General features: G+C 34.0%; 1 protein-coding gene and 1 pseudogene across 1 annotated transcript; both read right to left on the bottom strand.

Annotated features, from left to right (window-relative positions):
• Positions 1–2,037: 2,037 nt before the first annotated feature.
• LOC128862107 (gamma-glutamylcyclotransferase-like) lies at positions 2,038–7,022 on the bottom strand. The gene is made up of 4 exons (XM_054100538.1): positions 6,873–7,022; positions 2,992–3,096; positions 2,777–2,910; positions 2,038–2,600 (listed from the first exon to the last, which is right to left on the bottom strand). Exons 2-4 carry the CDS (start codon positions 3,094–3,096, stop codon positions 2,288–2,290), a joined length of 552 nt encoding a protein of 183 aa, XP_053956513.1. The 5' UTR covers positions 6,873–7,022; the 3' UTR covers positions 2,038–2,287.
• Positions 7,023–18,506: 11,484 nt separating this feature from the next.
• Positions 18,507–19,632, bottom strand: LOC128862106 (gamma-glutamylcyclotransferase-like; annotated as a pseudogene).
• Positions 19,633–25,014: the final 5,382 nt, after the last annotated feature.

Here is a 25,014-nt window from a genome sequence, read left to right as displayed (position 1 = left end):
TTATTTTGCTTATTCCTTCTATTAATTAAGGGAGAATGGGGAGTTGTGAGACGGGTTTTGTTTTTGGACCCGTATTACTCAAAATCTTAATATTCTGCATATGTCAACGATGGAATCTTTAGTCAATGAATACTGGAAGCTATTGGTATGGCCTATTTGACAAAACTACAATTTTCCTTAAAATTAAAATTGTATATAATAATATAAAATATAATACAAAATACAAAAATGTGGGGAGTTGTGAGACACCATGGTTTAAATCAATAAAAATGACTTATTTTAGTTGTTAGTTCTTTATTAAGATGAAAAATAAAAAAGAAAAGACAATTGTTATAAAAAAGTGTATAAAAAATTCAATGCCATCAATCTGATAATTCGCAGTGAGAACATGTAATATATAATAACCAGTTCGTAAATTGGCACACTTTAGGTGCACAGCTCGATCGCATACATTGCAATGAATGGAGTTGTTTCTGCTTAATTTTTTCGGTATTACACCTTTGCAGGTGATATATATACAAACAATGCATGAATATTGCGAGGTACTTATGAAAGATGCGTTAAAACGTCGAGAAAAACGGTGTCTCACAACTCCCCACATTTGTTGTCTTACAACTCCCCAAATCGTTTTTTTTATAAATGGCCGCGTAGTCATAAACACATCGAACGTTCATGCCCAAGTGAATGTGTACATTCAAAGCTAATAGGACAATTAATAATTTGTATATATTAACAATTGCAATTTGCTTCAACAACTGATCGAATGTATCGCAAAACAAATGATGAAAAAAACTTACCGAGAAATTCCAAAACACAGTAACTGGAGAGACGCGTCGAATGCATGTAAATATGACCAATGCTAGCTGAAAAGTGAGATCGCATCGAGAACACTTGTTGACACTTAAAATCGAATGTAAACAAATGAATAATGCCAAAAGGTAACAATGTCTCACAACTCCCTATGTCTCACAACTCCCAATTTTCCCCTACTAGATTTATTATTACTTTAAATAAATCTGTTTGGTTTTTTTAATTTCAGAGATATAGTGGTCACCGCAAAACGGTTTTTTTGAGAGGTGCTCCCGGAGATCAGCTGTAGCTCCGATCCAAACAAATATTTTTACTAATACTAAGTCAGTCTTAAAACACAGTTAAAAGATAACATAGTATGTGTACAAATTTTTATATTAGATCAATAAATTTAAAAGTTTTTTCAGAGAAAATTTGGAAAATTCGCTTGTCTGAGGCCTTCTAACTGTATATAACCCCTTAATTTTAAGTTGATTCCAATAAAGTAGTTTAAGTTTCGTAGAAGTAGCAGCTGCTCTAGCAACTTATGAAGTTCCCACTGGTACTCGTACTGCGACTGATTTTAGACGAAAAAGTGACGACTGATTGTTGAACTGAAACTCACGGCCCTTATGGCTACCACCACCTTACCACCCTACCTGGCGTGAGTAGTGGGTAGGGTGTGGTGAGTTCTTAGCATTGAGCCAAGCACATGTAGTGAGTTCATTTCATTTGTCCTCAACAACATTTAAAGTTTTTAAAACGTTTAAATAGTCCGAAAATATTTCGGTATAAAACTTTATACCCATAAATTTCCAATATTGAATAAATCCCAAAATTTAATTTTTTTTAATTTTTTTAGTTTGATTCTATTGTAATTATCAAGCCTATAAATAAACCAATTTTCAGAAAAAATTCTTACCATGTCCAAAATGCTTTGACTGCTTGTCGTGGAATCACGCCGGTGTATCTACCAGAGGCTGAACTATTTATTACATACGCAACGCAATTTTATTCCAATGACTCCCACAGCTTGCTTTGGTGCAGTGTATTCTGGCAAGCAAAGTTTTGCGTTCATTAAAAAAATGACTGATCCATCTCTGATGTTATTTTTAACTGTTGTTAACTCAAAATAGCATATTTAAGTTCAGTGACGAGGTTCGATGGACCTCACTGCTCTGCTATATTGTTTATTAAAAAGCAATTTGGATACTTTTCATTTAATTTTTATTAAATTTTTTTAGCATTTTCATAGAGTTCTACTTAAAAAATATTTTTACACATCAGCGCTGGAGTTGATGGAGTAACTTTAAGATAACTCTTGTAGTGGGTATTTAAATATAAATTTAGTACTACTAATAAATGCCTCTTATGTCTTTCTTGCCTCCGTCATAACTAAACCCTCCACAATGTAATTCTCTAACTGTGTAGACCACCAACTTTTTACTCTCTTTATTACTAAAAAAATATCTTTGGTATCTACTCAACACGACAATCTTTACAATTTTACGTCACACAAATCCAATTTCTTCTCCAGCACTTCGACCATCTTGCCATTATGTTTGATCGTACGTAGCCACTGTACATATTCCGCTGGTAAACACGTCTCCAAAGCTCCTTTTACAATCGTTTTTAAATATGTTTTAGATGGCTGTCGATCGTATGGTATTTGCTCGGGTTTTAGACATCTCACATCTCCGGTCGGTTGAGTTGTTAAATGATAGGCGCGACATTCGATGGGCTTACAGTCGTTAAGCGCTATTACCGCCACTTTGATGGGCACATAAATACCATGCGAAACGCCTTCTTGACTGAAAAATAGATGGCAGTTATTATTTTGTAATATCTTTATTTCATTTCAATAAAGTATATTTTTAATTATTTTTCTCTTTTGTTTTTTTTTTCCTTTCTCGTTCGCTTTAAACTTTACATTCTAACGTCAGTTTCTAGAAAATTCGATCTACCACCTTTTGCTGTCCATACTCACTCATCCAGATCCTTTAAATTACTATTATCAATCTCCCAAATGGCTCCAAATACACAAGAGCCCTTCTTCGGTACAATCGTTGCTGGCGCACCATGCCAAGTACGTGAGCTTGTGTAGAAGTCGAGCTGATAGTTCTATGGAAAGGGTGCAAAATTTGAAGAAAAATTTTGTTATAAAAAAGTATTTAGTTTTACTTTTAAAAACACATCCTTTACCTCCAGCTTCCCGGGACCTATCCGCACTGCAGTTGGGTTTTGTATGTGTATTCTCTTGGCCAACAAATTACTGCCAAATCCAAAGTAATAGAACTTTGACGCCATCTGAAAGCGTTAATATTGTTTTTATATAATTAATTATCATTGATCCTCGCTTTACATACTTAAGGAAGGTATTTTTTCTATTTATGCATAAATGAGAAATACTAATTTCTAAACAAGAACGAGTTGACATGATTGTAGATTAGGTTGAGTTTAAAGGAAGAATGCCACAAACACTGCTACCAAGTCTCATCCACTATGACTAACATCAATAGCGAGAAACCTCAAGCAACGAGAATTCCTAATCACTTCAAACTTTCATTTTATTAAACTGAACTGAACTAAAAACTGCATACCTAAAAATTTTAGTAAAATTTCGAATTAAGTGTTACACGAAGTTTGAAACTTGAATTTATGTGGCTTTTGTTAGAGCATGAAATATATAACTATATACTATATTTAATAAATATAGAATAAAATTAATAAAAAAAAAAAAATTTAAAAAAATGGTGACCCAACCATTCTGTCACTCACTTTATACATATGTGTATGTATATACTAGGGTATCCCTTAAATGACAAACAAATTTCTTTTCTAATTTCGAAATTCACACCCTCTGCATTTTTTACTAAAGCTATTAGATGCTCAGATATAGAGTTTTATCTTTCTATCATAATTGCAAAAAGTGCCGACCGAGCTTCAAAGTTTAGTAAAAATCGTGTTTTGTCCTGATGTTTCAGTCTGCTATAAATTCAATAAATTAAGTGAGTAAAGGTAAAAATTAAATAAGATGAACAATAATATTCAATTAAAAACCTAAAGTAATAACAATCAGTCAGGGTAACATATTTTCCTTCTATCAACAACTAACACCTCCAAATTGGAAAATGATTGCGTAAACCTTCTCAACACGTTAGGGAACCTCAACACAGTAACACTAGGTTGGATTCCGGGACATGAAGGACATGAGGGAAATGAAATGGCTGATGACCTTGCAAAACAAGGAGCAAATATGCAACTTACTGGTCCTGAGCCTTTCTGTGGACTCACAAATGGCCACATTAATGAATTCCTTAGGAAATGGGAAGAAAGAAAACTTGCCGCCACACTGGCTAAACTGTGCCGGTCAGCGTCAAGCCAATCTATTCCTAAGTCCCAACAAAGGAATATCTGACAAACTTCTCTCACTAAACACAGTAGATCTGCGCCTTTTAACAGGATATCTTACAGGTCACTGCAGCCTGAGGTATCATCTAAATAATATTGGTGTATCTGAGACCAATGTCTGCCGCGTTTGCGAAATGGACATAGAAAACTCAGAACATGTGCTTTGTGAATGTCCTGCGTTGGGCAGACAGAGACTTCATCACCTTGGTGGTATCGTAGTATCTCCATGCAATCTTTGGAACAACAAACCCAAAATTGTGCTAAAATTTTTAAAAAGCATAAAACTCTAGGGTTACAAAAATAAGGCCTTTCACAATAGATCAGCTCTGGTCGCAGTGCGTAATGGCCTTCTAATAATATAATAATAACATCTTTTTATTGTAGTTTTTTTTTACAGTCCGGATACAATTTTCTATGTTCCTGGGCACAGCGCAGCAATAGCTGTTTTTGTTCTTCTTCAGCCGTGATAATTCTGTTAAACTCTGGCATTAATTTAACATCCCCGTCAGAAGTATCATTCAAAACTCTCAAATGACTTATTCTTCTTTTAGCTTCCGGAAAAGCAGTATTTTTATCCCAAGAAGATACATGGTTAGGTGCATTAGTCGCCACTGTGCATTCGAGCCAAGGTTTGACATACAACATCACGACAAATAAGCAACATCATCTTGTAGAGCTTTTTGTCCTTCGCAGTCATTCTGGATTATGACTTAATTAAGTATTAGTGACTGAAGTAAGTATTAGTATTTAGTATTTAAATCGCTCGCGCCATCCAACGCACCTGATGCATATGTAGCTCCGTGGGACCACAGTGTTAATTTTTCCTCTGTGTCTCCTTCCAAAAGATATTACGCACAGTTCGACCAATTCGTAGTAGTCATGTCTTACAAAACCTTTGAGTATTTCTGCCTTATAAAATATTAACAAAGTTTGAATGGCTGTCTCACCGACACGTTCTTTTATGAAATTAAGAGAATATCTGGGCTACTAGTAGTTGATTTAATCTTGGTTTCAAATACAGCTTTTAGGACCAATTCATAAACATGATGACGACAGGCGAAAAGCAGCAATTCTCTTCCCAAAGGTTTCCATTGAAACGACCAGTATGGGATGCTGTTGTACCGCAGAACAACTTGTCTTGTACTTTATCGTGAAAGTTCAACTCAAAAAGAGCTGTTGAGACGGCCTTAGCTTGATGTTTTCCAGAAGAACTCTTTAGTTTTCACACTGCAAAAAGCTGTTCTCGATCGCCAAACGAAGCAATAGCAGGCAAGCGTTCTTCTTTTGAATTTCGTACATCCAACACGGGTAATAGTTTTCCGTCCCAATGGACTGTGACTACTTCGGGTATATTATTTTGGAAGTCAGATTTCATTGCTTCTGCCCTTGATTTTCTAGTTTCAGTACGAATTCGCTGAATCGAGGATTTGTTAATAGGGAAATCAACGCTACTCAAACCGAGCGTTTCTACAACCGCATTAAGAATGTAAACGGATTCTCTAATGCTTAACTGGCATCGATCTAGAGCTGCAGCTAGTTTAAGTGTTACGAAATTCTTCCTACCTCTTTTTGAACTTTTTTCATGACAGGGAACATCTGGCAAACTGTGTTCAGAATTCAAGATCTGTTCTTCGCCTGAATCTTCTATACTTTCTAAGTTATTTGTGGTAAAAGTAGTTGGAACAGCCAGTGGTTCTCTTTGTCTTACAGTCCTTTCCTCTTCTTCCAGTCATCGTCATCTAGATCTTTCTTCTTTTCCGCCAATTTTGTATCTACACCACCTAAGCATCCCGGGTGGCCTGGTTCTCTCTGATTCATAAAAAATAATTTATCATACTCTATTTTCATTCTCTCAAAACAAAAAATATAGATCAATTTTGAAATTGTTAAAACGCCTCTTGAACACACCCTGAATTTTCTTACTATTTTTTTTTTCTAACTCTCTCCAAACATGTTATAAGTCAACAAGTTTCTTTAGGCAGTTAGAAAATGCCCTTATTCGATTTCTTGCTTTTTCCCAATATATGAAGCACTCCCTAATCACAAGACTTGCACTTTCACTAACAGTCAGTTTAACCTTACGGATATTGTAAAATAGCACTGAGAGAACTTGTCGTTTAAATGGTAAGAAAAGGAAATATATTTAGTATCTATAATATAATATATATATTATATTATAATATTTAAAAATCCGTTTAGAAGTTGTTTTTTACAAAAAAAAGGATTCTCTAAATAGTTATATTTTTTATAATTCTTATTCCTGGCAACAATCCTAAATACTTTCGCATCCACAAAAAAAAATCTAAAAAAAATATATTCGCATATTATTTAATTTCTTTCCTTCTTACTTCTTACTAACTCCTTACTTCTACTTTTTCTAGTTGTATTATAAAATAGTATATTGGAGATCTATTGTGTGACCGCACTGTAAGGCAAAAGCTTTGTGGATTGTAATAGATTTTTAAAAGCTTTATAGCAGTCAGCTGTTGCCTATTTTTTTCTTTACTTTTGTACATCAGCAGTTGTCAACGGACTTCGTGCACACCTGCCCCCTCTCCAAATCATAACAGCTGTAGCGTCAACACTTTCGAATGCGGAAGCACTCACTTTACTATCTTTTGCACTTTTACATCTTTTTTTCTTACAGAACAATTAATTTTTGTTAAACTTACTCTGGTTTAGATACTGGAACCTGCTTTAAGATAAAATTGTATTTGTTTTTATTTCACTTTTGGCAGAACTTCTAAATAATTTTTTACTTCTAATTGGTATGTCAAGTTCAATATTGTATAGACGAATGTCAAATTGGGTAATTTTGCAGTGTGGCCAGATGGTCAAGAAAGGATAAGGTAAATTGAATTTAAAAAATGTTACAAAATACTATCATATTTCAGTTAAGATGCTGTGCACTGGAATTTGTAAATTTCGTTATATTTAGTCGATTTAATTGTAAAATAAATGTATCTAGTACAAAAATTGTATTTAAAAAAAAGTAAAAAAAATAATTAATACAGTTTATAAGACATAAAGTAACTATGGCACAGAGGCTTATTGACAAGCTTTAAGAATTTTTACTTGTAATAATTTTTTAAGTATACAAAAATTATATAAAACCAAGTTTCAAAATTTGTGCGAATTTTAAAAAAAATTAACAAATTTTCAGACAGTTTATAATATACAGTATAAATGACGAGCATTCGCTATATGAAAAAAAAATTAAGGGAACCACCAACAAAAAATTGTCAAAAATCAACGCAACTTTTGAATTACATTGTGCACTTTACTAAGTATTCGTAATTTTTCTAAAGAGTTTGATTAAAAAGTTTCAAGTTTTTAGTAAGATTTGTAAATTTTTGTTTTTTTAGTTTGATCAGAACTTGAAACTTGGATTCATACGATTTTTATAGGAAAGTTAATTATATTTTCATGCCCAGACTATTAAAATTGAATGAGAGAGAACTAATTGTTAAAATTGGTCAATAAATGCTTGTGGTGAAGTTATTTAACGCTGCATATAGTAATGTATTTCTCACTTTTATGCTCAAAATAATGACATTTTTAAGTATTTCTGTATGAAATACTACACAGAACTGATACATTTCTGAATCAAAATAGCTTCAGCAACGCATACGGGATGAGCTATTTAATCATTGGAATTTTTATTTAATTCAACTATAAATAAAATATGCGTATTTTTGGAATGAATTTGTTCAATCGAAAGAGTAAACCTTGTCTTTACAAATAGAACACAACTTCATGTAAATGATTTTCACGGCCAGCTTTACAGCAAGTCTTTCTGTTAACCCTCTAGTGCATAGAAAATATTTTTTATATATTAATAAAATTATGTTTTGTCTAATTAGAGGCCATAAAACACAAATATAATATTATTTTTATTTGTACGACCCGAATTCGCTCTGGGGCCCTGGAAATTAGCACCCCGCCTCTGGACGGTCTTATGCAGGTAGCTTAAAAAAAATTACTAAAAATACAATACCACTTAAACAAGTAAGAAGAAAACGTTTATTTATAACGTTTAAGTAATATATAAAATAGTATACAAATTGTTAAGTTTGGTTCAAAGTCTAAGAAGAACGAATATATGTACATATACATTTACTTAGAAATAACTTCCCACCATATCTTCAAAAATGTCCTTTATTCAGCATGAAATTCCTTAAAACATGATTTTTTGACAGACATGCAGTGGTATGTTGCAGTTTTCGCAATAAACTTAAGTCTCCGATTTACATGGCTTGTTACGACATTGACGTTTACTACTTTTATCGCAGAAATTTGGCCAATGATTGAAACAATCATACCTTATATTGGGTGGTGGTAGGTACAGCAACTTGCTTCCCTTTGGTACTTCTTCGGCTTGTTTTTCTGCAGTGGTGGTTTGAAAAGTCTGGTATGTTTCTTGACAAACGGACAACAATATTTGAAGCGGCTCCCAAATCAGGCATTCCTTCTTCACGGACGTTATCGGCAGCGCCTGTAAACAATTCAAAACTATAAGAAAAAATTTTGGTGTCACAAATGGAGAATATTTTGAAACCCCATTTATGAGGCTTTTTCGGCATATACTGCTTGATATTTGTTTTAGACATTTTCGTGCCGCACATTTGTTCGTCGACGCTCAAACGCTGGGGCATTGGCACAGAGGAAAATCGAATATTCATATGTTTGATAAAAGGTCGAACAAGGTACAAGATATCACAGTCAGCGTGATATCTAGATGGTCGTTTCGATCCATCAGAGAAATGTATGTAGCTCCGAATTTATTCGAATCGATTTACTGGCATGGCATTTTTTATTGGCTGAAAAGAATGTCTGCCCCAATATGATCGCACATTCGGAAAACGATATATAGACATAAATATCAGTAGGCCAATATACTATATTTTCGTATTTCTTGCACTGTGCAGACGAAAGTTGAATTTATTTTCTTCTGACGAGCATAGAGATTGGTTTCGTCACACATCAGTTCCAATAGCTCTGTATTAAAAAAGTATGCGAAGCAGTCATAGGGTGTTTTTAAGTGAAAAAACTCTTCAAGATTCGGTTTATGAAACGTCAACTCTTCAACATTTAGTTGAAGATGATTTTTACGCCAGAGTAAGTTTTGAAACTCTTTCATATTGTTTCGACGATTAGCAACATCGCATTCAAAGTGCGCTGAAGAAGTTGGTATACCCCTTCCCGAAAATTCGTCTGTTCCTGTAATTTCAATTTCTCGTTGTGAAACCGGTACAGACATGCTTTTTAGATTTTCTTGTGGACCAGTTGATACAGCAAGGGAAAGAGAAACATCAGATACAGAAATGTTGTTTGCTGTTTCTTGTAGAAAGGAATCATTTTGATTGGGGACCACAAAATCTGGGTCATTCACGTCGTTGTCACTATCGAAATCATCGCCTTCAATTTCCTCATCACTGTTTTCGCAAAAGTCCATAAAGTCGTTGAACTCCTCATCTGACATCTTCGACCAGTCGTATTTGCGTTTGCGTCCCCCCGCAACATTTTTCTAAAATAAAATATAAGTCAGCATAATATGCGAACTTGAAGTTCAAAATAACTGAACATTTTTTTTGAACGCACTGCATACGGCCTCCTGTAGACGGTTGCAGCGTGAAGCACACAGTGGCACAATGTACATAAAAAAAAAACTTGGAGAGCACTTTATCTCACTCTACACTTCTCAATCTACTTACGAAATATTTTTTTAACTCAATATTCCAATAGGGCACTTCTTAGGAAGTCTCACAAAAACACCTTCTCAGAAAAATCCTTTTTTCGGTTATTTGATCACTTCTTTTAATTCCACTTGCAAAATTTTTGTAATATGAGCACATGCAGCTTTCACGATCAAGGGTAAAGTGAAGAATATGAATCGTGTAAGCTATATTACATGACAAACAAAAAAGCACTTCGTGGTTTTAGTTTATGTTTTTTTTGCTTTTAAGTGTTGCCCGCCTGTAGGCGGTTATATGCACTAGAGGGTTAACGTATGGTTTCAATACATTCTCGAGAGTTTCGTGACTCATCTCAACAATGGCAATTTGAATGTCATGTTTCTACACTTGAAACGTCTCTAGACTAGAAGGTAGGCGCAGAATTTATCTTTTATTTTATATTTATATATAACCTATGGGCTGGAAAGTGCCGGGCCGAACACATAGATGGCCCTAGTTTTATTGCATTCCCCTCGGTTTTAGTAAGAACTAACCTTAAAATTTCATGATATTCTCTTTATTAGTTCATGAGTTATTGTGCTAAGAACTTCGTTATTTTCAAAAGAATGGATCAAAAAGAATTTCGTTTTCAATTTTACATTGCTTCTTGTTGGGAAAATGGGGAAAATACCGTTCAGCTTGAAAAGTCGTAGAGACACCGATAATGCACAACGAAGTCGACGTGCAAATGAGGTGGTAACACCAGAAAGTGAAGTCGCGTGAGTTAGCTGGCATCGTAAAGATATCAAAAGAAAGTGTTTGTATTGAGTATTTGACTATGGGAAAGCTCTGTTCGAAGTGGGTGCCGCGTTTGACCATAAACAAGTCAGTCACAAGTCAATTAAAACAATGGCAAAACTACATGAATTGAACTTCGAATGGCGCCCACGTCCGCCGAATTCGCCAGATTTGGTTCGCGGCGACTACTGGCTACTCGCAGACCTAAAAAATGCTCGAAAGCAAGAAATTTCCCTCGAATGAAGAGGTTATCGCTGAAACTGAGGCAAAAAAAAAATCGTTCTACGAAAGTAGTGTTGAAATTTTGGAACGATTGCAAACGCTGGAAAGATTGCGTTGTTCTCGATGGAAATTACGTTGATGAATAAAGCTAATTTTGAAAAAAAAACAGTATTTTCTTTGTTAGGCTTGAAACTTTTCAATCCAAGTGTTTTGAACGCCGTGTTATAATTGATTCGTAGGGTAATCCGTTTGCAACACCGTGTGTTATTTATATATGTATTTTTATATGTTCGTGGTACTTCAGATTTTGTGTGCCAACTGTTCATCTTCTCGTAATTCAGCTTTGTTATTAATATAGGATCCATGCCGTTCTTTCAGAGAGAGAAAACATTTTGGCGATTAGTGTCACAAACTTTCGCTGGTATTGCCAGCCAAATAATCCACCCAATACTTGCGAAACTTTTTTCAAATCTTGGTATTCTTTTAATAAGTAAAAAAAACGCGGAAAAGGCCATGAATCTATACTTAAAAATCCGATGCTACAGCATAAAATAAAAATGCTCGAAAATGCTAACCTGGCCACCCTACAATTTTCCTATCGTTGAAAGTTTGCAGCAGATAAGAGGCAAAAGCTTTAAATTTAATTGTGTGAGAAGCTTTTATTGAGTGAGTTTTTACAAATAAAAATAAATGCAACAGTGGAGGGCAGAATAATGAATATGAGTGAAAAGTGTGAACTGTGAATATGAGTGAACATTTTTAATGGTGTTGAATTTTTCGAAAGATTTTATTCAACTGAATTTAGCGATAAATTATAAATTATATTATATTATAAATTATTCATAAAAATTATATATTAATTGAAGCAGTATTTCCGCGCAGAGAAAGAAAAACTCGTGCCGATGTAATTCACGTTTTTATTCTAACTCCGTTTTTACATTTTTTGTCATAGCCTACTATCTAACGTATAATAAGTACAAAGTTCTTTTTGGCATCGCCTACTATCTAACGTATAATTGTACAAGTTCAAAGTTCCATGTAAGTGAACTATAAGAGAGTAGGATTGGTTTGCAGAGTTGTATTTAGAATTCAACATTAATAAACAAAACCTTTATTCAGACGTGTTACAGAAAATCTGCCAAAGCAAAATTATTGAAAGATTCAAAAATAATGATTAAAAATTATGCACAACTAAATTTCTGTATTTTTAGTATAAAAATAGTTATTTTAAATATTTTTGCAATAGATGTATTTAAAAGATTCATAATAAATTCTGAAAAACTAAATCTTTTAAAATTTGCCAGATAAAAATAAGTTTTGAAATTTTGATAATTTTTGATAAACATACGTAAATGTGTTGGCTGTTGATTCACATTCTGTGATTGAATTTTTTATAATACATATACATCGAAAATAAATTTTAATTATTTTATATAAAATTTTGTATAATATTTCCCCTTCCATTCCTTTAATGGCTGTCAGAATCAGAATCTGCGAAACTAAAATTTTGAAAAGGTTTAAAAACAATTAATATAGTAAAATTTCTGTCAACCTAAGTCCCTTTAAAATTGGTAAAAATATTTAAATGTTATATGAATGAATGGACCATCAGAATGAAAAAAAATGTATGGAAAATAAAATTTCCAAAATTTTTTTTAAATAAATTTTGCAATTTTATAATTTCGTAATTTTTTTGTAAAATTTATATGTATATAGCTATCAGAATCAAAAGTAATGAGTGAATTTCTTGCCAAACTTAAAATTTTTGTTTCAAATTAATTTTTTAAAATTTTGAACATGTGTGCTAAATATTGGCTGATAGGTTGGCAATCATTGGTTAAAACGACTGCCAAATTAAAAACTTTAAGGTTTCATAAAAATAAATAAGATTTTTGAACTAAAATTTTTAACTTTGTTAAATACAAATATTAAATTTTTGAAGTTTCCTGCTATATAAATTTGCTAAATATTCTGCCAAATGTTTTCATTTACAATAAATAAATTAAGTACGTCTAAAAAAAAATTTTTTTGAATAAAAAAATTCTGAATAAAAAAAATGTTGAATAAAAAATATAGTAAAAAATAAATTTGAAAAATTCGACAATTAGAACAATTTTTTGGTTAAAATTAAAATTAAAAAAAATGTTGAATTAAAAAAATTTTGAATAAAACAAATTTGGAAAAAAAATTACTTTATTTTTATTTAACCAAAAACTGCTCCAATTGTCCAGTTTTTCAAATATCTTATCGGAAATCCTCAGAAATTTTACAGCAGTGTAGAATTTTAGAATTTCTAAGTATCCATTTGTTTTTTTTGAATATTTTATGAGAACTGATCAGGAATTCTACAAAATTCAGTAAAATTTCCCAAAATAAAAAAACTAAAAATTCAAAAATATTGGTGTTCTAAAAAAAACCAATTTTGAATTATCCATTTTTTTACACTTTTTACAGCGGCCGCCGTAGCTCAATAGGTTGGTGGGAGTAGGTTCAAATCTCAGTACATGAAACAGCAAAAAAATAGAAAGTTCCGAGTATATTTCTATGGGCCCCTTGCTATACACATACGATCTACCAGCTTCTAAAGAAACAATAGTTGGAACGTTCGCGGACGACAATGCCGTACTCACAATTGACCCCCACCCCTATGTGGCTTACCAAAAACTCGAGAAAGAGTGGGTTGTAAGAGTGGCGCATTAAACCAAACGAGGCAAAATTTTCCTAAGTCACCTTACACTAAATCGAACTACTTGCCCACCCATTAAGCTCAATAATATAATCCTTCCCCAAACTAACGTTACCAAATATCTCATGGAGAACCCATATTTTCACCAAACGGTAAACTCTAATAACAAAGATCAGAAGCCTATATTGGTTGCTACTTCGAAATTCGAATGTTTGTCTCGAAAGTAAGCTCCCACTTCACTCGGCTATCTTGAAACCGAGAGGGACATATGGCATTCAGCTTTGGGGCACTACAGCTAACTCCATCATCGAAATACTTCAAAGATTTCGGTAGAAAACCCTCAGAATGGTCCCAGACACCCCTTGTTATATCGCAAATGCAAAACCATAGAAGAGCCTAGATCACGGAAATGGTTTACAATATTCAATAATGAATGTTGCACGAGTCGTCAAAGCCGCGCTCCAAAGCTCGAATGGGAGGTCCTTCAATATCCGCTGTATTCTGCGGACCATCTTTTTCGCTCTCTGTCCAACCATATGAAGGGTGTTACCTTCCTTAAAAACTGGCTCAACATTTTCTTTGACACCAGACCAGATAATGTTTGGCGGATCGGCATCAACAAATTGGGCGAGAGTTGGGGAGAGGTTGTAAGCAGCAACGGCGAATGTATCAGTGATTAACTTATTGATATAATTATTGTTTTTGACGTGATAACGTCTTATAATTCGATTTAACAGGCTGCACGCACGAAAAAATGTGTCGTTACCTTGCTCATTAGTGTTACCTTGCTCATTAGTGTTACCTTGCTCATATTAGTGTTTCCTTGCTCATATGTAGTTACCTTGCTCATTGCATTGAATGAACTGCAAGCGAAAGCGCGGAACGAACGACAAAGCAAACAAAGCAAACGAACGGCAACGTTCGACATCTTGCTCTCTCCTACTTAAGTGAGCGTATATATGTATGTACAGTGGTGGTCACGATTTTAGCACACTATACACAACCTTGACACTGTCCCACTTTCCTCTTTGCTTTTCGACAATTCACTACGAATATTTTTCTCTGGGTGTTGTTTACAATTAAAATAACAAGAACCGTTATAATCCGTAGCATTTGTTTTGCAATTTTTTTCTTAAAATTCAGTTGAGTGCAAGAGCTGCTTGTTTGAGCTGGACACGAAGTTAGCACATATCAATAAATAATTCCTCCCACTAAATTTTTTCTAAGTATTTGAACTTTATGGTAAGTTTTTATATTTTAGCTATTATGTTGATTGTAATTAATGTAAAAAAAAAATATGTTAGACATGGCGAAAGGTTCTTGGTGCTCCGAAGCGCAGCGGGAAGTAATTCAACGTATGAATTCTTCTGGGAGCTCTGTGTTTGAGATATCCCGACTTCTAATTTGTTCACGCAAAATTATTTATAATGTTCTTGCTCATATTAAGCGCCATAAGACATTTAAGAAGGTAAAACAACGCCCACGACGCCGAAAGACAACAGCTAGGGAGGATTTACGAATATGCAAAGCCTCGCGAACAGACCCTTTTAAGAGTTCTAATGCCATAAAATCGCAAGTTTTATCGGAATATGGAATAAATATTTCTTCCAAAACCATTAGAAGGCGTTTAAATGAAAACGGGTTGCGTGGGTGCATAGCTCAACACAAACATTTGGTGTCAAAAAAAAATTTGGAGGCCAGGCTGAACTTTGCAAGGGAACATATTCATAAACCAATAAATTTCTGGAAAAATATTTTATGGAGCGATGAATCGAAGTTCTGTCGTCTCGGATCTGACGGGAAACAATATGCTTGGAGACCGCTAAATAAGGAACATGATCCTTGCTACACATTAAAAACGGTGAAGCATGGTGGTGGAAGCGTCATGGTTTGGGCATCATTTTCCTGGCGAGGTGTTGGACCCATACACAAAATAGATTCGCGTATGGATCAATATGTTTACTAAAACATACTAACTGATGTCATGATTCCTTATGCGGAGGAAAATATGCCCTTAATATGGCGTTTCATGCATGACAATGATCCTAAGCACACTTCACGATTGGTGAAGAGTTGCTTGGAGGATCACAAAATTAGTGTTTTGAAGTGGCCAGCTCAATCACCGGATCTCAATCCGATTGAGAATTTATGGAATGATGTCGAGAAGCATATTCGAGCCGTGAAACCGAAGAATTTGAACGATTTGTGGTCGGAGATTAAGACTGCTTGGTATGGAATACCCCAGACGAGATGTGCAGCCCTAGTGGAAAGTCTACCACGCCGATGCGATGCTGTTCTCAAGAGTGGTGGATATCCAACTACAATGAATATTAAGTTTTTCTTTCACTAATGTGTTGTTCTTTGAAAATAAATGAGAAATATCCATATGTGTGCTAAATTCGTGTCCTCCATTATTATAGAGTGCTTGTATTTAAACCAGTTTTAATAATATAAGTAAGGAGAAAAACACAAGGTTCTGATTATAAGGCCTCTCTTTCTTCTTTCTACAAAGACCCGCCAGGGATAAATATTGCCGCTAGATTATTTGAATATAAGCAATAAACGCAAAATGAATGTTACTGCATTATAGTGTGCTAAAATCGTGACCACCACTGCATATGCGCATATGTACATATATAAATTCACGTATTTGTATTTGCATATGCCTTCTTATTGATTATTATTAATTTGATTCACTTGAAGAATTTAAAATAAAACCAAGTTTGTTAATAATACCTGTTGTTTCAATGTTATAATTATTAATTTTTTTATTATATATGAAGGAAAAAATGTATTTTATATTAATATTTACCATATACCTTATAAGATATGTTGTCTATACTAATATTATACTAATATTATCAATGTTATAATTATTAATTTTTTTATTATATATGAAGGAAAAAATGTATTTTATATTAATATTTACCATATACCTTATAAGATATGTTGTCTATACTAATATTATAAAGAGGAAAACTTTGTTTGTTTGTAATGAATAGGCTCAAAACTACTGGACCGATTTTAAAAATTCTTTCACCATTCGAAAGCTACATCATCCACGAGTAACATGGATTATAATTATTTTATTTTGGAAATAGGGCTCGAGATATAGGCCAAAACGTGGACCCGGGTAACCTTCGGATGTGTATGTACAATATGGGTATCAAATGGAAGCTGTTGGTGAATGCTTTAGTCCAGAGTATTTTTCATGCCGCTCCGTGACTAGGGTCTCGAGATACAGACCAAAACGTGGACCCTAGAATGTGTTTGTACAAACCTTTGGTTGTGTATGTACAATATGGGTATCAAATGAAAGCTGTTGATAAGTGCTTTAATACGGGGTAATTTTCATACCTATTGATAACTAGGGTCTGGAAATATATGCCAAAACGTGGACCCGCCGTGTCTTTGCACCGAATTAAACCAAACTTACACACATTGTTAAGGAGGTATTGAAGATGGTTTCCGTATAGTTTGGATACCTATTGGTAGATAGGGTCTCGAGATATAGGTCAAAACGTGGACCCGGGTAACCTTCGGATGTGTATGTACAATATGGGTATCAAATGGAAGCTGTTGGTGAATGCTTTAGTTCAGAGTATTTCCATCCGCTCCGTGACTAGGGTCTCGAGATAGAGACCAAAACGTGGACCCTAGAATGTGTTTGTACAATATGGATATCAAACGAAAGCTGTTGATAAGTGCTTTAATACGGGGTAATTTTCATACCTATTGATGACTAGGGTCTGGAAATATATGCCAAAACGTGGATCCGCCGTGTCTTTGAACCGAATTAAACCAAACTTACACACATTGTTAAGTAGGTATTGAAGATGATTTCCGTATAGTTTGAATACCTATTGGTAGATAGGGTCTCGAGATATAGGTCAAAACGTGGACCCGGGTAACCTTCGGACGTGTATGTACAATATGGGTATCAAATGAAAGCTGTTGGTGAATGCTTTATGATATGTTATGTTATGTTATGTTATGTTATGTTATGTTATGTTATGTTATGTTATGTTATGTTATGTTATGTTATGTTATGTTATGTTATGTTATGTTATGTTATGTTATGTTATGTTATGTTATGTTATGTTATGTTATGTTATGTTATGTTATGTTATGTTATGTTATGTTATGTTATGTTATGTTATGTTATGTTATGTTATGTTATGTTATGTTATGTTATGTTATGTTATGTTATGTTATGTTATGTTATGTTATGTTATGTTATGTTATGTTGTGTTGTGTTGTGTTGTGTTGTGTTGTGTTGTGTTGTGTTGTGTTGTGTTGTGTTGTGTTGTGTTGTGTTGTGTTATGTTGTGTTGTGTTGTGTTATGTTGTGTTAATGTTCACTCATTCTCTATATCCATACAAAATATCTATCAAACAAATAAAATTAAAATTTTCTTTTGAAAAATGCAACCATTCAATCAGTATTTTCTTATAACGTTATCACGTTAAACTATCGTCAGTAAACCGACTTTACAGGCAACCTCTTTTTGTTTAAATAAACGTCTTCGGGGAAAACGCTACGAACTTACTCCCCGAACTATTAAGAAAATATGCCACATCACACAACGCACGAATCCAATGGCACTCAAACTCTCTTATCACAGAAATAAATGCGAATCCCATAGCCTACACCAGACTCAAGAGAAAGTAGAGAGCAAGAGACCTCATAAGATAATAAATTAGTCGAAATTATTATTCATCATAAAATTTGTAATTGGTTGCACGCCACTGGGTGCATTTCATAAATGTTTTTTCGCGTAAACGAATTAAATAGTTTGAAGTAAAAATATTGCTTAATGTTTAAAAAACAGATCGTATTGCAGAAATGGACTTAAAAAGAAAAAACTTACGCTTCATGTTAGTAGATCAAAACACTAATCAATTTTTAAAAAATATTATATAATTTACTATTTTTGCATAGTTATTTAAATTTAAATTTAAAAAAAATATATCTCTATCTTAAAACACTTAAAAATAAATCTGGGTATATCAACCTAAGTGTAAATATTTCTCTATATAGATGTGTAAATATTTATGCACATTATGCGCGATTATCACAGCCATCCTACGCGCTAATCGAGCGCTCACTTTAATTAGCCAACTTCACCTCCTTTAACTCCAATATGAGCTCCAAATCCTTAGCTACATGGCCATTATGCTTCACAGACTTCAGCCAATCCACATACCATGGTACTATGCCGGTCTCCTCGGCACCCTTCACCAAGCATTGCAAATAAGTTTTCGAAGGTTGACGCATTATAGGCACTGTGTCGTCACTGAGAAAGTCATGTATGGGAATTTTCGGTTGGTCAGTTAGCAAGTAGGCGCGTGCGGTAATTAAAGTGTTATTTGGCAGCATCACTGGTAGGCTGACTGGGTAGTAAATGCCCTCGTGAACGCCCTCTTGGCTGTGGAAAATTAAAAAGAAAAATATATAGAAATTTAAAAAATCTAAGAATTTATATTTGATTAGTTAAATGAATAAGTTAAATGGGTTTTCAAAGAAATAAGAACTAAAAGAACAAATTCAGTTTATTTTTAATTTTAAGTGAATTAAGAACAAAAAATTTCTTTCCAATCACTCACTCATCAATATCCGCCAAATTGCTGAGATCAATCTCCCACAGCATAAACGTAGGCCCCATTCGTGGGCACAATAGTCGCTGGCGCACCACCCCAACGTTCGGTGAATGTATTGAAATCTAGCCGATAGTCCTTTAATATGCCCATACCGATTTTTTGTGCCGTCGGGTTTTGTATGTGTATGCGTTTGGTAACCATATTACTGCCATAACCGAAATATATGAACTTATCGCCAAAACGTTCCGGCAAATCAGGCGGTATAACAAAGGCATTTGCGACGCAGTAGAATGAGGCAAAGAAAAGTAAATATTTTGAAAACATTTTATTTTGCAACTTTCAATCTCTCTTTATTAAGGGTGAATTCCTAGATCGTGCAATATTATATATTTGATTGACTGCCTTGTGTCTACACGCTTGGTTTGTCTGAATTAGACTGCCAGCGCTGGAGTGAAATGCGACTGGAGCAAGCTTCGGTGCGACATTAGAAATTTGAATTTAAATATGTAGTGCCTGTATGTATGTATTTTTGGTTTTTTTGATTAATTCGTTTTTTACAGAGATTCATACTTGCATGCAGATGTATGTGTGCACAGAGTCTTTCTAGTGCGAATCTCTTTTTTGAACGCAAATTAAACACATATTTTGAATGGGTGCTTAATACGTCTCTATTGATATAAATACATACATGTATATAGAGCAGAGGGTTATTAGAAGTAAATAATATCTAATAAAAAGCATCTCACTTACACACTTACAGCGCGTATTTTACTGAAATTTTCGATGATGTTTTATGTCTAGTTTGAGCGCGATAAAATGGGTATATTTTCACCAAAACAATAAACGATTTTCAAATCAGCTTTTTTTTACAGTTTTGACTATTTTTCTTTTCTTTTCTTGTTTTTTTTTTTGTTCAATATTCCATACTTTCATATAAAAGTGTAAATCATTGCCTATCAAATTTTGTTATTTTATACAAGAATTAGAAAAAGTCCACAAACATTACATCCCAATGCCACTATTTTTAACTCGAATTTCCAAAAAGAATTTTGGTATGTAGCCCATTCAATTTTAATGTAATAAAGTATACATCTAAAATTCCCGAAAAATCTCGTTGATTTTTTATAATTTTTTTCTTGACAGCGTCATGAATTTTCTCCACTTGCAAAATGTACATTCCAGTTTTTTTGAGCAATGGCTTATCTGGAACAAAAAAACCAAACTTTAGTTGAAGGATTTCAAAAAATAAATAAATGTAGGCTTCTTTTCAGTTGTGTTTAAGGGGGGAGCCTGGTTTATGAGATCTAAAAATTGCACCTCTTTGCGATTTTTTTTTAAAGGGAAAAATTAATTTAGCACTGCCCAGTTTTTTCTATCTTTTAATGAACATTTAAAAAGTATAAGAAATTTTTGTACTGGTTAAAATAAGTTAAAAAAAATGTTTAACCTAGGAATTAGTAGAGCGCTGCAACGCTGGAGTTTCCAACTGGCGTACAAGAAACATCTCCTAATTATTATCTAAAGCAAAAAATTCAAATGGATTTCTAATTATCATGATTTTTTATTCTAGATGAACTAAGAAAACTGAGAGAAATTCCAAAATTTCAACTTTTTGGAGGTTTTAAAGAAAAAAATGCCTTTCTATAAAAAAAATTCACTTCAACTTGGTATAAAAACCTTGAAAAAATTTTTTTTATCTATTATATTTTGTTAGTTCAAATATAAGAGAATTTAATACTGAAGGGAACACGCTATGATTCATTTCAAAAGGTTCATTCGTTTTTTTTTTCATTCATGTACACCAGCTCAAAGAAATCATAAAATTGAAAAGTTGAGAAAAGAAGATAAAGTTTGTACTATAGCTGTCCGGTCACAGCGTAACTACCTAACGCTCGCCTACCTTTGGCTTTGTATTTACGGAAATATTGAGAATTAGGCTCTGTAACTTTGTGTGAATATTCTGAAATATATTAGGAATCGCTTAAAACGAAAAAAAAAATTGATTTTTTTTACCTTATAAACCAGGCTCCCCCCTTAATACACCCTTTTTAATATTCTTTAAATGTACCCAACGTCGGAAGAAATCTGAGTAGAGCCAAGGTGGTCGCTTCTTAACACATCAGCTCCAAAGACCTCAAGCCTGATTCGAGCGAAAGCTGGGCAGAGCACAGAAAGTGATCCGCCGTCTCATCCTCCTCTCCACATGCTGAGCGCAGAGAGCACTGTCTGAAATGTCTACCATTTCTATGTGCTTCGCCCAAAGAAAGTGCCCAGCTGCCTGCAGTCACTTATGTTTAATGACAAGAGGATCTGTGACAGTCGGTCGGACATGACAGGTAACATCAGTTTTGTACATCTGCAGTCTCTCTCAGCCTTCCAGCCTCACTTATGGGCTAAAGTAATCCATTTGCTAACCGCGGCTTTGCTGGCTGCAGAAGGGAATGGCAGAACATGGTCCGGGCTAAAGAAGTTGACCTCAGAGCCCATCCTAGTTAAAGAGTCAGAGATTTCGTTATCTTACCCACGATACCCACGAGTTTCGAGACCAATGTAAGCATCAGGACGTTATGTCTACCGACATAGGTCAGTCTGGATTTACAGGCCTCAACTATCCTTGAAATTTCGTGCCAAATTTCGCTTGTTAACAACGGAGTGGGGAGAAATCGCATTGCACTGATTGCATCACAAAATGGTGGTAAAAGTGCAATAGAGATTTATGAATTGCTGAGACAATTTAATATTTCGAGAATGTTTGTTAAGAGCACGATCTATCGTTTTTCCCAAACGTCTGAAGTGACAGACAGAAAAACAAGTGTTCGTCCTCGCGTGGTGCCAACCAGTGCATAAAAGCCGTTCGATAAAGAATTCGCAGAAATCCGTTTAGAAAGCAGAAAATCATATCCAAGGAAATGAATGTATCGACCAGATCTACAAGCCGATAAATAAAATGCGGGTTGGGTACCACATCGTCCTTAAGATTGCTCACATTGCCCGAGGAGTGCGACGAGAACGCAAGAGTGGAAATGGAATGTTGCCAACCGTAAATACAACATCCCTCCCCCCCGTGGCATTATGGAAGATATACCAACTTTTTACTGGGACCTCATCTCGAAAAAGCCATGGCATATAAAGGGGCATAATCTCTTCAAATGCAATATAGTACAGCGAGTAGCGATTCTGTGGCTCTACTAGCTAAATCATGTCGTCCGAATGGGTATGGAGCCTCTGAAAACTATTCAGAGCGGTACCTACTGGTGTAGTATCACAGGAAGACCTCCTTTTCTTTGGAAATATAAGGAGGAAAATCAATTAGGTTCACTTGGTGTGTCCAACTGGCGCCGGTAAGCATGGAAAAGAAATGACTGGCGCGCTTTGTTAAACTCGGTCAAAACAGCGTAAGCGCAGTAATCGCACCAATCAAGAATAAAAGAAAGAAGAAGGATTATTTTCTAAATAAGGCATAAGATATAATTTTTGGGTTATTTTTAAAGGGAAGTATGTAGAATTAGCGCAGCACATTAGCTAAGTATGTCAGGTTCACTGCGGGCCGAAGAGTGTGCAACCGTTTGATTTTTCTCATAGTCCAGTCAAAAGAAGATTTAACTTAGTAATTTTAGGAGTATGCGAGTTTATGGTTTTATTATGTAAAACCCATCACTGTGAACTTAAATTTGAGTTTTCGGGGTCGGGGGTTGCGTCCCGCGGCCGCCATCTTGGAAATAAGGGTGCAACTGGTTTTTTGCGATTATCTCGTGAATTTCAAAAGTTACGAAAATTTTGTGAATTACTTTTTTGTAGATAATAATATTATCTACAACTTTCATTAAAAACTTTTTATTGTAAAATTAATCATAAAAAAGTTATAAACAAAATTACGCGAAAAATTAAGGGATGCATTTCTTTCAAGCGTAATAACTTTTTTTTTATTGATTTTATGGAAAATATACATTAGAGCTTTTTTATAGATACACTTGCTTGTGGTATGGTAGGGGGGGTTTCTAGGGGTTAGGGCTGTGTCTGACTCGGTACCCGTGGGTTAGATAGTGTAGGAGTTTGGTTAGTTAGCATACTTATAGTGTGAGACAAAATTTTAAGAAAAATAAGACTCAATTCAAGAAAATTAGTAATCGACTTTATCATGTCTATGTTATCTCAATCGATTTTCAGGTGTAGGAAAATTTAGAAACACGAAAACTTCAAAATGCGATATCTCAGCGAAAAAAAATGATATTTGAGCAAACTCAACGCCCTTTGAAAAATGAAGGCTTGTGTTTAAAGATGCCATCCTTTAATTTTGGTGAAAAAAAACATCTGCTGGGCTACATAACCTCAAATATGGGCAAAAACGGTGTTTTTTGCACTTTTGGGTTAGGATATCTCGAAAACCAGAGCTGATAGAGCAATTCTGAGGCCAGATTTGGATTCAGCGCATCATAAACCTTCGGAAATATATAGTATGGTTTCTGGGTCTGAATCTTGGTTAAATTTTGTCGGCCTGTGTAATCATGTACGCGCTGCGCTAATGTAATGGTTGCTCCGCTTACCAGCTCAAAATCATAAGACTTAATAAAGATAGCGAAAAAAACTTAGGGGACAAAAATGTTCACAAAAGAATGCTCTATAAAAAAGCTCTAATGTATATTTTCCATAAAATCAATAAAAAAAAAGTTATTACGCTTGAAAGAAATGCATCCCTTAATTTTTTGCGTAATTTTGTTTATAACTTTTTTATGATTAATTTTACAATAAAAAGTTTTGAATGAAAGTTGTAGATAATATTATTATCTACAAAAAAGTAATTTATATTACAAAATTTTCGTAACTTTTGAAATTCACGAGATAATCGCAAAAAACCAGTTGCACCCTTATTTCCAAGATGGCGCCCGCGGGACACAACCCCCGACCCCGAAAACTCAAATTTAAGTTCACAGTGATGGGTTTTACATAATAAAACCATAAACTCGCATACTCCTAAAATTACTTAGTTGGCTATTTTTTTTGTCTCTTTTGACTGGACTATCAGTCGTGGGACAAACGAACTTAGGTAGAGTTCATCAAGTTACGGCAACAACAATAACAACAAAAACTAGATATTTTCTGTCTTTTTTTATAATTAAAAATCTGCGGTAAAAATAGTAAAAGTTACTACTACTTACAAATGAAAAAGTTCAAACATACTTTCTAATCTCGTTCAAATGAGTAATTCGATTTGTAGATTTTATTTGCTATATATTTTTAATAAAAAAAGTTATATTAGTGATTATAAAGTATTACAAAAATAGCTTAAATAAATGTTATTTACATTCTATTTCATAAGCGAAAAATATTTATATAAATAATTGCAAAAAAAGGTAAATAAAGCGAACAAATAAAATATACCTGGGATGCAAACAGCAGCAAGTGCAAGGTGAAAGCTTTATCAGCTGCGAGAATTTATTTTAATTAAGTGTATTATCGTCAAAAATAATATATTTTAAAATGCATCATCTATGAGTGTTAGGGTGGGCTAAATTTTTTCACTACTTCGCTTCGGTGACTAAAGCATTCGACTGGTAAAACTTCAAAAAAGTGAATGTAAGAAAAGCTCTTTGATTTTGAGCCTATTTTTCATTTTAGTTTTTAATCCCCAATAAATATTTGTTTTTGTATTAAATTTTTTTGTTGAAGAAATGTTTTTTATTTTGTTTATTTATTTAGCTAAAAGCACTCCACTAGAGAGAGAGTAGGCATCCATTACAACTTGCAATTGTCCTTTAATCGTGCTTATGATGATGAAAAAATGGTCTAACACCTTCGGCGAGCCTCAATGGATTTCAATAAGCTTATACGAGT

Source organism: Anastrepha ludens, chromosome 4 (genome assembly GCF_028408465.1).
Source record: "Anastrepha ludens isolate Willacy chromosome 4, idAnaLude1.1, whole genome shotgun sequence".
NCBI lineage: Eukaryota > Metazoa > Arthropoda > Insecta > Diptera > Tephritidae > Anastrepha > Anastrepha ludens.
This window is presented reverse-complemented; position numbering and strand designations above follow the sequence as displayed.